Source organism: Anticarsia gemmatalis, chromosome 19 (assembly GCF_050436995.1).
Source record: "Anticarsia gemmatalis isolate Benzon Research Colony breed Stoneville strain chromosome 19, ilAntGemm2 primary, whole genome shotgun sequence".
Lineage (NCBI taxonomy): Eukaryota > Metazoa > Arthropoda > Insecta > Lepidoptera > Erebidae > Anticarsia > Anticarsia gemmatalis.
Window position 1 is genome coordinate 8,676,008 of NC_134763.1, and position 16,410 is coordinate 8,692,417.

The 16,410-nt window shown below is 33.4% G+C and overlaps 1 protein-coding gene across 5 annotated transcripts in view; it reads left to right on the forward strand.

The window, feature by feature from the left end:
- Nucleotides 1-934: 934 nt before the first annotated feature.
- The window catches only part of Ppn (proteoglycan-like sulfated glycoprotein papilin), a 113,592-nt gene continuing 98,116 nt past the window's right edge, over nt 935-16,410 (forward strand). For 4 of the 5 annotated variants that reach the window (XM_076127028.1, XM_076127030.1, XM_076127029.1 and 1 more), the window contains exon 1: nt 936-1,113. In XM_076127028.1, coding sequence (XP_075983143.1) covers nt 1,094-1,113 — 20 coding nt within the window. In that variant the 5' untranslated portion in view covers nt 936-1,093. Of the gene's footprint in view, nt 1,114-16,410 lie in introns of all 5 variants that reach the window. The other variant, XM_076127031.1, reaches the window with a different exon arrangement.

A 16,410-nucleotide genomic window follows, 5' to 3' on the forward strand; every position in this document is an offset into this window, starting at 1 on the left:
GACAACGTAAGGTAAAGATATTATTCAATACAGTTAAATGTAAACAATAAACAAGTATTCAACTCGGTTATGTTTGTTTTTCCGACTCCATCATTTCCTATGTGGGATAAATAAAAAAACCTACCTTACCTGGGGATAGGAGGTATACTTTACCTATATTTGTGAGTGAAGGATATTATCTACATTTTGGCAATGCCTACTTGACGATCTTATAAGAATCTTATTAGTAGTTAATAAGTTTGTAATTCATTTAAAGTATCGCTAAAACCCTGAATTACATTTAATTTATAATTTGTAGCTCTATCTTTTAATATTTCGACTATCTGGAAACCTACAAAAATCTTAACTATTTGTAATGAGCTTTAAAATATTGGCAAAAATACGAATTGCACAATAAAATATATCATTGAGCTTTTAACTTTAAGCACAGAAATACTCAACTCAAATACAAAAGCTAATACACCTATATCCTAAATAAAAATATCGTGGATGAACTGCGAAGTCCAATATTTTAAATGGATTTGGCAGGTCTAATACATAATTACTTACTTAATTTGGTCATAAGAGAATTAAGTTAACTCTTTTTAGGTCTCTACATTGATGGTAGAACTATGATGAATCAAATAAAAATGTCAATGGGCACTTTTATTTATTTAGTACCTAACATAAACACCATAAGACGACCTATTTAAAATGCAATCAGACTCTATTTAAATATTAAGTTCAACCCATGACAAATAATTCAAAACCTTTTTGCAACCTCAACCAGCCATATTGTCCTCGACATGACGTTAAAAAAAAAATATCAATTATTCTTGAAAGGTTTGAAAAGCTGTTGAAGCTCCATTCAGCGCGGTTTTCATGAATGACGATGAGTGGTGGGGGTTGCGGGTTCCGGCTACACGAGTCACGAAAGAGGCTGCGTATACGCCGCTCAGTGATTCACTTCACTGGTGCGCTGGCACACTGTGCGCGCTCCACCGCCCGGAGAATCTTCAAATAAAAAAAAAACTTTTTTTTATTTTTTTTTATTGTGTTCCATTGACTTATACAGTGGTGTGTTCAGTGTGTGTTCGGGGATGCTGCTCTGATCATGACGGGTTTTAACTTAAGGTAGGTAGTCATTTTTTATTTAGAATATATTATAAAGTATTTTTTTATAAACCACAATACTACCCCTTTTGGACAATACAGGTTTATTTATTTTTACCCTCAAATTTTTTTATATCGATTTAGACGTTTAAGAATTTGTTGTAATTAATATTCAGCTTTCAGTATAATTTTACAATGCAGTTATAAAATTAAATTACAAATTAATTAACCGTAATTAGTAGATATAGTTAGGAGATATATAAAAATATTTACATTATTTAGATAAAGTCATAGCAATACTGTACTATAAAAATAAATCATTAAGTACTAAAAACGTGATAAAAAGTTTTCACGTTCATAGATACTAAATATCTTAAATTAAATGGTACATATATAGCAAAATAAATCTAATTAACTATATACTTTATAATTATAATTGTTATTTTAAACACCGGCCGGCGACTTGTGTGTTTGTTGTTTACGATCAAATATTTTACATGAGTTATTTATTGCGCTGATATTTACAACAGGCGCTTGGTATATTTATCTGCCGACAGTTAATTAATATTGTAAGTGTTTTATTCCTCATAGAACTTAATAAATTTTATAAACGATGAAATTGCATTGTCTATTAAAAGGAAATAATGACTATTTAGAAAGAATCTAACATTATTAACAAAGTTCTCTTATCTTTTTAAATTATAAGACTATTAGGCTTAAAATAAAGGCGCAATAAAATAAACATAGCACATTCAATAAGCATTTCGAACTAGAAACTAAACCGCACACATTCCGAATACTTTCTCAAAGATTTATCACTTTAATTAGATAACAAGGCGATTACCTAAAGACCTAAAGCCGAAAATAACTAAGAATAATGAGAACGCGTGGTTTAATTTCGTCAAATTACGAAAAGTGCGTACGCGCATCGATCAGAATCGCACGCAAGTGGTGCGCCAGCTTGTCAGCCAGGGGCGAGCTCAGAGACAAGGGTCTTCCAGGGTCACCACGGGCAAAAAACCACATTATAATATGTACAATTTTGTATGGTCTTAGCTTCAGTATCCTCCAAGAGTAGTGTTTTGTTAAACTGCAATTATTATTGGTAGTTATGGAAGTAAAATAATATTTTTAAGTGATTGATACCTGTTTATTGTCATGTTTAATCGTTTTAATACAAGTGCAATGTTTGTTTTACTCCCAGCATTAACGGACATTACTTAGATTCTCAGGTCTCCGTATAGTGTCACGATTGCAATTGCTGAAGGATTAGACTTCTAGAAGTTTCAGGTCTATTTTGATAATTTGTTTTAGAAAAGTAAACTTCGGTGTGAAATAGTATTCTTCTGTTATACAGATGCACTGAACTAATTAAAAAAAAAGTATATATAAACGCATACGACCGACTTTTCAAATACAGTGAAAAGCAACGATTATAAAATCGGCGGTAGTGTTTCAAATATCTTATTTATTCTTTTAACACAGATTGTGCCACCACGATATCGTTTCGTATAAAATGTTCGTTTTTATGAAGACATTAACCATTTTGGTTTACACCTGATAAACTGGCGGGAGCGCTTATCTCGGGGCAGCCCTACGTCGCTCCTTGTAGCTCGTAAATCCACACAAACCTGATCTCAGGACGCCAAAAAATATACTTAAAAGCGACGCAAGATTAAAACTAAAGACTATTGTTCCTTTTATACGAGATCCCGACGACTCGAGAGGAGAAATTCTCTGTCCCTTCATGCATTAATTCATTGTCGGTTTTGTGGCAACAGGTCCGTATAATTAAACGCTTAGAAGATTTAGATAACGGCAGAAAAGCCTTTCTTCACCGCGCAATCTAATAACACAACAATACCATCGCAATAGAGCTTACTTTCCCATACACTTATGGGGTTTTATTTTAAAGTTTTTGCAAACAGTAGCGTTAGGATTGTGCGCACGCGATTTCTTTGAAATTTCGCTTTCAATTTCGGCTTGGGCGTGTATTTGTTTTTGTTGTTATGTTCTCTTCGGTAATTTTCTAAAGCTCTTTGTGTATGAAGACAATGTTAAGCTTTTAACTCGGCGGTTGAACAAACTAAGTAAGGAACCGCGGAACAGAGAAGCTCATAGAAATGTTGTGTTTAGGATATTGTGTAAGCTTGTATTAACGTTTAGAGAAAGATAGACAAAGCTTTTCAAATGTTTAATATTGTAAATACACACCATTATAGATATAGTCATATGTTATACCTCATTTCTTTCAGAACCTGAAATAACTACTCAGTATAACCGTCAGAAGAAATATTCCACTTTTTATAACTGAATCGTTATTTTTGGCAAATATATTTAGAATAATAATATTATATTTTAATAATTAACTATAAATAATACTCTAAATTTAAAGTTGTAGTTGAATCGTGCTGTGAATTTAAATCTGATTCGATTTAAATGCACTTAAAGGGTCGGATAATGTGATGGAAAGCAATAAAAGTCGATGTGTGGTCGCTAAACGACAAAACACCTCTCGTAGTTTGTCGCAACACGTGACCGAATCACCAGGGCATCATGAATATGTAGGAGGTTACATGTAATTCATTCAGTAATACGTTGTAAGAAAACAGTATCGATGTAAAGCAAATTGTACAGATACAGTCAGATACACTGCAAGTTGCCATTGGAAATAAATGCATACATATTGTAATACTTTAAAGATAATCTTTATTATTTTTACTGGACGATTAATTTTACCTTTCGAGTACACACAGTCCACGGTCTAAAGCGGTCGTAGGTCGGTAGTCGAATTAATAGACGGGTATTAGCTTAAAAGCACGATCTTAAGAACTTATTTGACACACCCGACCTATTATTTTTTTTGTTATTGACATAGAAAGTACGTTTAAATTCTAAAGGGTCAATAGGGCTTGCTTAGTAACCAAAATATTGTAGGTCTAGTTGTAACCGGCCATTGATTGTGGTTTGGGTACTGGCCGTGACCTGTCTGCTTGAATAAAGGAACACCAGGGCTACAGTTTACTAAAGAGGTAAATTGTTCAGCTACTCTAAAGTATCAGTCATCAAAAAATATATTATTTATACCATTGTTAATGTGTGTCTGTAGTCAGATTACATTATAAGCAAAGTGATATGTAGTAATAACAGAAAACAATATACCATTAATATCGTGTTGTGAACGGTGAAGCAAAGACGTTTTGAATAAAACGGGCCAGCCACAAATACTAGCTCACATTCGTTTTACTACCTAGGTTTTGAAACTACATTAGTTACCTAGGAAATGTAGGATTACTAAAGTAATTATACGTGAACATTTAATCAGCAATCTCTTATGAATTATAGGAAATTTTGTGCTTATAAAATTTCTCTCTTTTGACTTTCGTTGGATAGACACCGAATTATTTTTTTCTAGTTAGGTACTGTCTTATAATATAAATAAAATTAGTAAATGCAGTTTTACTATGTAAAATGTAAATATACCTAACAAAATACCTAAATACCTATCAGGTATAAGGACAGATTGCAATCACCATAAATTGTGACATGTCATAGACAGCGAGTTTAATAACTCTATGATTACACAATCCATTGTTTATGTTTTAAAATAAAACAGGCAAATAGAAACAGTATACTTACTTATTGTTACGCAATGAAAAGGTCATTGTAAATGATAGAAGAAAAGAAATAAATACTTATTAATAAAAAATAAACAAGGAAATGCCAGTGTATTATTGCATCTGGCAACAAGTGCAACTTGTGGTATCGCTAAGTCCTTTATTATATTAAAAAAAATAGTTTGTTTATAAAATGTCTTAGCACTCTATAACCTAACTAATATTCCTTTCAATTGTATAGAAATTACACAATACCTTACTAATTATAAATTAATTCTCATTGTGTAAGAAGTGTGTGTTAGCAACAGAAGACTACACACATATTGCCTAAACTCCAGTTTATCTGCTATGTATGTGTGAGTAGGAATTGAAAGTAAACCTAGTACTTACACGGCTCCTCGTCTGTCTGCCGTCCTGGTAATTCTAGGTACAAACGAGACACGCTTAGACTGAGAGACTTGCTAAAATCTAGACTTTAACGTTAGCGCGCGCGATTCAAAAGCTAGCCAGATTTAGATCTTAGGTTTTTAGACAAAATATAGCAAAATCTATAAATAATTCTATTTAAATTTGATGAAATTGATTTATTATCGTAAATGGGGTTTATAAATATGGTAATTTATGTAAATATTTTTTTTTAACGCGTGTGGGTCTTGCTTGACTTTTTGAATAAAAATCTAACATCTGATTATTTAGACATAGAGACAATTATTAAAATATTTTATTTTACTTTATAAATTTAATAAATGTATTATTATATCAAATATTATTTTAATATCTTTCTTTACTATTTACGCAAAAAATTAAGAACAGTTCACATTTAAATCGTCTTAGAATTTACTGCAACAATTTGGTGCGATTGTTAAAGCGATATTTTGTCGATCTACACTTACATCAGTGTAAATTGTATTTGTACCGATACAATAACGCTAATTAATTGATTTAATTAAATATACATCTAAAAATGGCTACAGTTAGCCTAAATTACAATGAACTCTGTGTTAACTTGTGTATCCTTCCTCGTAACTCGATCAAAGATGTTGCGTGGTTCCCGGTAATATTAAACATCGTTCTTGGTATTATTTCAGCCTAACTTTAGAATAATATACGATGCTAATAAGATAAATTGAATGCTTATTTATGATGAAGGTCTGGCAGAAGAATCAATATTTTGTAAGATTGCTCTATCTTTTTGTAGTTTGTAAACTAAAACTAGGTACCTATCTTCGATTTAATGACAAATAATATTATGAACTTAGTGATATTTAATTTTATTTGCATTTTATTCAAATGTAGGAGTATAATGTGAAAAATAGACATTAGTTGTTAGTATTCAGGACAAAAATAACGTTATTCTGGATCTAAATCTTTCCTATTGTAGAGAAAAACGCATAAATGAGAAGTAACTCTTACTTGTGCTTTTAATAATCAGTAAAATGGCAGTTTTTTGACTTAAAATAATGCGAGTGATTTAATGGTTATTTGTAAAAATATACATTGAATAATAACTAATAATATTATATTATTATCCGCCCGGATAGCTGTTTCATAATGATAAACGAAAAATTTGATATTATAACTGTGCGAGCGGATTTACGATATACTATCATAAGGGATTTTAATATTATCACGTAGTTATGTAATATGTCTATAATTTTACTCTTTATGACGATTTCAAGGCCAAAAAAGTTAGTGAAAGTGGATCTCAAAAACTAATTTTGAAAAAAATATGTATACGATATATTTAAAGTTCATCGTTAGGGATAGTGCTTATTTAACATTGGGAGATAATGCGTATTTGCATTCGATCTAATTTTTCACGAGAAAGTTAGCACTTCGGCAATTAGGCTCATCTTACACACAGAGAGTAATCATTGAAATGTTTTATGTATATTTGCCATAAGTTATGCGTTACAAATATTAATATAGCCGCAACGCTACTCGAAATAGAAAATTGGCTACATTTGTTTGATAGTTGGATTTGGTAGTTACTCGTATTTGCACTACACTCGGCTAAAACACCATATTTTTGGTTAAAAATATCACTCAGAATTTGGAACGATCTAGGCTTTTCCTATTTTTCATTGCGCTTATGTTACAAATTCTACGGAACTGTATAAAGTCTTAAAGATAACTTATACAGCTCTGCCTAATTCAGAGATGTCTAGATCTTTATCAGAGAGTATCGTACGGCAACCTGTTCTGATCCAAATCGGTCAAGGCCGATCGCCAATCGTTACTGGATTGAGTCGATTACTAGGGAAACAGCTATTGAGGGAATCGGAATGCCGTTAGCTTAGGGCTGTCCGAAATATTCTAATTTATTCGTAATAAAAATGAATTTAATCTATAATATTATTACACATAAGCTAGATTATATGATTATTTAAATTGATTTGTCAATGAATCTATAGTAATCCCAAGTATGTGTCAATTTGTAAAATATTTCATATGAATTCTAAATACATAACGGGACTTTTGGATTACTATATGGACCTGGTGTTATGCAATCTTTTTCATAGTGTGAATTTCGATAAAGGGTCGAACTCCCTTTTGATCGAATCATCATCTGTGAAATATAGTATAAGATAATGGTTGAATCTAGAAATCTGGGAGTAACCAAATTATTATGTTTCACACATAATTATTAGATTAAAATGAGTTTTTTTTACTCTTGACTACTAAACAAAACCTAATAAAATCATGATTTATCGTCTAAATATGATAGATATAACCAGTATTGTACTTTTAATAGTTTATACAGTATTCATAGCCCTAAAGGGTGTGCGGCAACGCGTGGGTGATGAGTATGTTTATAGTTCGCTCGTTAGTTTATATTATTAACTGAAGGGAATGTTTGTTGCTTCTACTGGTGAAGAGCTCTTTAGGTTATTATCAAGGGCGTTGCGTCCTTGGCTCATTAATGCATACTTTTGGAAAAAATATTTTAGATAGTTGATGAATGTAAAGATATATAGAGGAATTGAAAGTATGTAGAATATTGGTCGGCGGTAGGTTCAAAAGATTAAGACATAAATTGGGTCGAATATTGATTCTTAAAGTTGTCAGGAGTCGTAATTTTTTTTTGTTTCCATGCGATATTATAATAATGAAAAACATAATGTTAATCAAGTATACATATATTAATTTGAAGCTATAACCATTAGTTGGAATATGCCGTTTTTAAAGAACTTGCGTTATGTAGTTAGTAAGCATTGACAATGCCGTAATCTCCTATATTAATATCGTATACTACTTTTTTGAGAGATAAAATTTTGTCATACAAAACGGCAAACATAATAGAAACTGTTATAATTTCAGTGGTAAACTGGACAATGATGTAGGTAGTTCAGAATTAGCAGAAGGGTTTTGTATGCTAGTTAACGAGTGTGTCGGCATAAACTTATCCTGAGCTATGTGCCGCGTTAACGGCCGGAGACTGGCTTTTATACGGCTAAAGTACGCTTCCGCGTGCAAAATGTGCACTCACCAAATGGCTATTGTGGACAATGAGCAAATAACTGTCACTGAGATATACGTAAGTTCATATTCTACGTTTTCTGCTACCCTGGTACCGAATCTTTGGATGGAAGAAATTTATTGACGTTTTCATTTTGAGCCGACTTACTGAAGGCATGTTTTTCAGAGCAGTTTAATTTTCTATTTTTATTTTTACCTAGCAGATGATTAATAGTAATAGAAAAAAAATGTATTATATATACAATACGGATTAATTAGTTAAATTTTACGGTTCAGGCATAATATTACATCACTTGGCGTTATATGAACATAATTAAGTGTAAATAACATACTTTAGAATCCAAAAAAGTACTTTCCTAAATTAATTGTAAACTTGCAAAAGATCAATGAACCATTAATATCATTCATCATCACAATTCATCACATGTTGTTTCTAGTCAATAACATCTAAAATAGTTAATGAATGAAATGAATTATAAATAAAATGTCCCCTGCACATTTAACACTTTCCACATGCAGTAATTTGTAGTAATTATGTCAATACAAAGGTTCCCAATGTGTCAGAGTGTCCCATCCTAGATGATGGGAGCGGTGTCTATGCGCGGCCGCAGCCGGGGGCCACATGTTGTCACATTAGGGGGTGGACATATGCACTTGTTGCAGGGCTGCCGATTGATACTAGGAAATAATTACTATAATCGAAAACTTATTACAGGACTCTTCAAAATTTATCATTTTAAATTATATGCACCTAAGTAAAGCACAGGTAATAAGTAAACAAGAAAAGAGCAGTGTACATCAATATTTGTGGTAAAAAAAAACACAAAAAAATTGCAGTAATTGTCTATCGTTTACAGTAATTACTTGATGAAGTGGACAATAGATGGCTAATATTATGAGTTAATGATGATAGACAGCTGTGAATTAATGAACATAACGTGTCAGCCCTACCGCAGTTTACCAACAATGCGCGCTAAATCACCCGCAGAGCGCGGCGCGGGCGCATGCGTTTGACATGCCGCGTTACGTTTAACGACACATACACGCCTTCCTGCCTCCTCTATCGATGTAATGTCATAGATGTGATAGCCGAATTTACTTCTATCGTCCACTGCGCGCCTGGTACTTTCGTAGACGATTCGATAGTTTTGGCAACAAAAAAAACTAATTTGTTTTATCTATTTTCAGTTGGTAGAGTTTTTTTTTTATTATTTGGAGTTGTATTATTGATAAGGCTCTACAAACATTTGTTTTTTTTTGTGGAGGCATAAATTAACACTATCTTGGTAAAGGGAATATATTTATTGTATTCGTATCGAAAGATTTGCTTTGACTCTCTCCCGTTTTGCTGAAGCAATGTTGACCTTCGTAAATATTTCTATCGTTTGCTTCACTTCTTAGACCACGCAGGAGGTAGGCACTTTAAACCTTAGCAAAACACGGGACTTGGCTCATCATTTACCGATAAACTAATGACCTCCAGCTACGAGACTGAAGTACTCAATAATAAATCTGTCGAATCGCTACTTATAAATTGCAGTAAATTACTAGATGATGAAAATTATTAGTTAGCTACTCTTGCAGAGGGTTTCCACACTATACTTTCGCTATCGCCTCGCTTGTCGAATCGTAAATTTTCCCGCTAAAGCCATATTTCACACGTTCGGAAACACGCCGTACCGCCATTACCGCTGCGCGCGTACTGTTTATTTTGCCAACCTAACAAAACTAATGACAGCCTCGTCTTACGCCCAATTTAGTTACGCTGAGCTTAACGTATTACTTCACAGTAACGAAAAGTTTTGAAATGGAGTTGTAATTTGTAAAAATATTTCAGTTTAATTCGTTTTACAACCAGCAATCGGCCGAAATCAAATGATTTCGTGAAAAAAAGCAGAAAACTGTTAAAATTAAAATGCCGTATTATAATTTATTTTCATTTCTAACTTATCTAAAAACGTATTATTATGTTCATAAAAACACGCCTTTTGTATCACTAGTAAAGAATTAAGCACAGACTAAAACATTGACCATTTTAATTGGAAAAACAAATCGCGCAGTCGAATCATCGAATGTCAATTACAATTAAATGCTTGCGCATAAACCAAGACTTAACAGATAAAGAAAGAGTCACGCAATGGGCTTAAAGTGTGCTCTTTTACGATCAAAGGCTGTCCCTTTATCTCGATAGTGCATTAAGAGTAAAAACATCGCGTAGTTAATCTTACAGTTAAAAATAAAACTAAGTAGTTTACTGCAAAGGCCACGGCTTAAAGCTGACCAATTATGTTTATCGCAGGAGTTTAAACCCGGTTATATCCTTGTATCGGCTGCTATCCTGGTACTGGTTACACGAATTTTACATGGTCCCTTGGGAATCAAGGGGGCGTTGCTTACAACAGAAATTGGGGGAAGAGAGAGAGGGATGATTTCGTGTAAACGTTACAATGTAGAACTCGGCAACTTGATTTTATTGAAGTGTAAAGACAATAAATTTGTTCTTCATGTTTGGTAAAATCTTTTTAATTGAAAACTTTACTAACCCCTGGTTTCTGAGGTACATTTAACCGTAGTTTATTTATTCAATAGCTTATAAACTCATACAAAAAAAACGCTATAGAATAGATAAACTACCGCTAAATGTACTCAGAAAACGGGGTTTAATGTTTTCTTTGATTTCATTGCAGTAATAAAAGGCAAAGATGAATAGTTAATTGTTTGTGTTGTAGGCGTATTATTTACGTGTATTAGGATTTAATTATCCGATTATCCAGTTACCGTAGGAATGAACTGAACGAAGGTTATTGCGTAGGACGTAATAGGAGCTCGTTAGGAAAAGGTACAACTTTCTCTAAAAACATCTCGATTGTTTACTTCAAGAAATGTTTCACGGTGATATATTTTGTACGCTTTATTATGTAGATTGTGTAGGTAGAACCAACGGGTTTTCCTGACGAAAAAAAAAAAAAAGGTAGAGCCAAAGTTTTATAGAGTTATTCCGGTCTGATCCCCCAAACCGATCCACTACCAATTAATATTATTTTTTAATTCCGGTCTGATCCCCTTCCTATTTTTAATGGATAAGTACAGTCAATAAAAAACAGATGTTATTCACTACTTTATAAAAAAAAATTGTAAAGAGAAGTTCAAAGGTTTTTGGATATAAACGTTTGTTAGTCGATTACTGTTGGGTTATTTTAAGAGACGCTGATCAAAATCAGTTTAAAAAAAAGAGTGACCTGTGCCATTTTTGAGTTTTTGTGAGTCTCATACAAAAAAGTTTTGGTAAAAATATGGTATTTTTATACATTTTTAAGTGTAGGTATTACATTAAATATCTCAAAAAGTTGACGGACTTCAGTATATAACTTAGGGTTTATAATCCTATCGATACACATTAGTTTCATCTATGGGTAAAAAGCCTTATAAAGTATTGAGTCAGTTTTTATTTATAGAAATAAAAACTGATTCGAGTTACAATCATCGCAGATTTATATTATTTAATTTTGGTCTTTTGAAATAGAAGTACTACCTATATAACATTATAACAGTAATCACATTATCGCACAATGATCTTTTGTTAAAACTAGGATTTGAAAAAAATGATATAATAAAAAAAATGTAAACATAAATCAAATAACAAACATCAAATTTCAATTATTAAATACTGATATAAAATTATCACAGTAATCATATTCAGTGTAGAAATAAGACTAATACAGTCTCATTAATAACCGATTTCTCAGAACGACATCACGAACTTAACTCATCAATGATTGGTTACTTTGGAATCAATAGACAATACATTCACACACCAACAGCCTATTTCGCAGGTAAATATATTACAAAAGCTTCAGACTTTGCCGCAACGATGCCAGAAATACTTATCACTTGCTCTTACGGTGAAGGAAAACATCGTGAGGAAACCTTGCAAGCCTAAAATTTGTTTAATACATTTATTGAGGGCATGCAACGTCCCCTAACCTGTACTCGGCCAGCGTGGTGGACTCAAGACCTAACCCCTCCCCTCGTTACGGAGGAGACCCTTGCCCTGCAGCGGGACAGTAATGGGTAAAAAAAATAAAACAAATAAATAAATAGGATTCAACTGTTGAGCTAGCCAAAGAAATGAATAAATCTAAATAGACTGCATGTTCCTGAAATACTAAGAAAGATTTGGAGATTTCTGGGTCAAAATGTATAGAGATGAGATTAATAAAAATATATATATTAATTCTATAACATAATCTAATAGAACCTGTATACATATTTTGTTATTGACTGTCCTAAAAATGTGATAATAGACAGTCAGGGTATCCGATCGGAATAAAATATTTAAATTTATTATAATGTTTATATACGGGGGATCAGACCGGAATAGAAAATAATTTTAAAATACTAGGGTATCAGTTTTGGGGATCCGAACGGAATAACTTATCAGTACACACACACTGCACTTAGGTTTTAGTACCAAGCCAACCATTTAAGATAGGAAACCGAAAAAAATGAAATATTTTTGTACTAAATGCCTTGTGTTCCGTAATTTGCTCTGGAGAATCAACCATCTCTTTAAATATGCGTTTAGGATTAGACTATGTGTGTATAAGGTCGTGCCATTCGTCACGCAACCTTTCATATTCAACTTATTCTAGTGCTAAAGTGCTTCAAAAGTATGTTTTTCATTCAACAAAGTCATTTATATTCTAGTTAGTTAACATAAAAGTTCACTTTGATGGTCTATTGTTCTTTTTCTACAATATCTAAGTCTAATGTCACATACAAATGAGAATATTAGTCAGACTATATATATATATATTTTTTTTCAATTGCAAACAACACGTTATTGATTTATTTGAAGTTGAACAGTTGTTTGGTTCAGTATTATTTTTAAAACGGCGCAAAAAATACTGAAGAGCTTTGTATTTAGCCTACTGCACTCGATGTTCTACCAAAATATCTTGCTCTAAACATGGAAATGTAACTGAGCTAACCTTACCCAATAACAAAATGCCGCGAAAACTTTGCTCCAAAACTTTTCCCTCACACCACTCTAGTTTTCCCGACATATCGACCGATGCGTTGTCTCTTTCGCGCATCCACGTCTCGCTCTCTTGGCTCCCTCGTGTCCATAACTGCGAACTCCTATGTCGTTCTTATCGCCTGGTAGTTGCCGGGCGATAGAGCACCGCACGCCCGCACCGCGCACACATGCGCAATGCATTCTCTGTCCATACACCAATCCTATGCTTCCATTCACATAGCTGTCACATACACGCATGGCGAATTTCACACAGCCAAGTTCAAGCTTCATTATGACTAGTTTCAAACAATTTAGAGGCTCGCTTTAACTATTAATTCTCGCCTGTAAAGCGTTCTTACTACGCTTCATGGTAACAAATGAATTTTAAGTCCAAAATTGTAAGTAGGTAGGTTTAATCCATTGCAACTAAGCTAAATTTATTTTGTTCTTATTTTAATCGTGAACATCAAAATCAATTCATAGATTGGATCAAATATAAATCGGCATAGAAAGTTGCAATAGAATTTGGAGACGTGACAAAAAACTGCATTTACAAAATAATCGATAAACAACAAAAGACGAGTGTTAAATTCTGCGAACTTGTTCATAGATTGTATCAACATTGCAAAACAAGTAATCCTGATATAAAAACGTTTCCGTTGAAGCCCCGCTATTGTGGTTTTCTAGCCTGTTTTAAAGGAAAACCGAGGTTTGTTCAATTTAAAATCTTGCGGCTTTAATCCTAGTTAGTATGTTATTAGCCGCTAATAACGTCTACGAACGCACTTTTGCAAGCTGTTTTAGGGTCTAGCAAGTGCGGTTGGTAAAATTACCCTTTAAACGCGTAAATTTTACGAGCGCACAATTAGAATTGTAAATTACGCAAAAATGTATGCTATCTTCGTCTGGGAGAGAAAAATCCTATTCAATGAAATGCTTATAAAGTATATTTAATCTTCTTAAGTAACTAAAATATAACTAGTCGTAATGAAAATCTTTCTCATAAAATCTATTGCATTTTTTCTTTCGTCGACGTAATGTAGAGTCCAGCGCCATACATAGAGTCGCTCTGTACGCGTGTATTGGTAACCGTCGTGTGCGTGTCGTATTATATCGGTGTCCCGATGTCACTGCACTTAGCTCCTCGGCACCCATGCTGCCCTGGTACAACGGGTGACATATTCGCTGGGACGGTGACGTAACGTGACGCGATTAACATCGACCGTGACAAGACGAGAGAGTTCAACACCCGCCAACCATAATGTCAACATTACTTGTTTACGTTCAGTTTTATGTTTTTGGGGAGGAATTATTTAGATTTAAATAACCGGAAGAGCTTTCAGTATCATAATAATAGACAAAGATTGTTCAGCGGAGATTATTGTCTAACCAATTTTGTTCAAACCAATCGATACTGGATTTGCCAATTAATTGTAAAGGCCAGTGTACAATGATAAAATGTATACTGCTTCCTTCAGAGCAAGACTCTACTGACGTTATATTTATTCGAATAATATTGTTACTCGAGAATCAAATCGAGACATCGATAAATTGTAACTGGAGGGGCACTAACAAGAATATTAGGCAACAATTTGCATATTGCATGCAAATACAAACGTAACGTTTACTGTTATGTAGTCACGTTCTTTGAGTCACATCCTGGGCCCGAGCGAGCGGCGCGCGGCGGCCGCGGGACCGGCGTCAGACAACGACCGACTATTATAAACTTTGCGACGAACATCCAACCAAACAAGTGAACCCATTGTTCTAACCGATTTGTATTTCCGCCGATGCACAAAAAACAACAAGCTTCTAAACCCATATGTGTTTACAACAAAATTTTTTACACTGTCGAAATATACTCGTAAAAACTTGTCATCTGCAAATTTTGAAACGTCCCTTTTTATAGGAGGCCAAAGTAGAACGTTTACAATTTTTATAGTGCATCTGTGAAAACAAACGGTTCCATAACTGGCGTGTATGATGCAAGCTAATATAAAATGTCTTGGAGTTCACCTAAATTCTTCCCGTATGTACCGTGTGGCTCTAAACGGTGTAATTGTTAATGGAAACACGGAAAGCGGTCGGACCACGGGAACGGTACATATCGAATTAGACAAGTTAGCAGTCAAGTTGCTCATTAAAAATGGTTTGTTTTGTGAAATTTATTGTCATGTCTTATTAAACACAGGATGGAGTCTAATAAAGGGAAATTAGATTACTTCAAAAAAGTATCTACAAAGTTTTTAAACGTAAAAAAAGCGCTTAGTGAAAAATGAATATTTTTCATAAAGTTACTTAAAGAAAATCCGGTAGAAAATCATTTGTGTGACAATGATTACATACTTACACGATTACCCAGTCACCCAGTTGTAAATCACGACAGTTAGCACTTCATAGCCGTTGCCTTTTAGCCAGTGTTAGCATTCAAAACCAGTGCTCATATAACTTAGTGCCAAAGTATGCTAAACGGTCAAAATGTGTGGGCTTCGATGATTTCCTGCCTGTTCAAGTACGCACACATCATGATAATTATTATTGTACTTAGTTCGTAGCTTGTTTTATGCTGCTTTGATAGGTAGTCAAATGAAAATTACATTATTTTATTACTATTTATTATTAAAAGCATTTAAGTTAGTAATTAAGATAAAGAATCGTTGTTATTATGTATTAAAGAACTCGGCAACTATTGTAAAACTCTGTTTTTTTTTGGTGATAAAATTAAAGGAATTTGGTGTTCTGAAACTGCAATGAAAAATGAGTCTGTATTGCAATTTCATAACACCTCTACAACAAAAGAATAAATAAATTCTGATAATTAGTTCTTTCAATCCCCATTTTTAACATAGAGCTCGTGTATTTTTTTCCAATATTTTTTTTCAGTTTCTAGGTTTGTCTTTGAGTAAAGTGTATTATATATAAACTTAATGAGTTTCTATACCATCCTTTACGGAAATGTCCTACGCTACATTTCATAGTTAACTTCGCATGATGCGTGGGGTCAAGTGTGAGTGAAAGCGTGCCCTGTGACTGGTCAGGAGAGGCCCATCGTTAATTATATAGGGACAGCGTACATACACAACTAGTAATAGTACCTCGTAACTAATCTGTCAGTGCTTATAGCCATATGCGCTTACTGGCTTGGTAGCTATCTCACACTATCGGTGAGGAAACTCTTGTGGCTAAGTTGAGTGAGTTGGC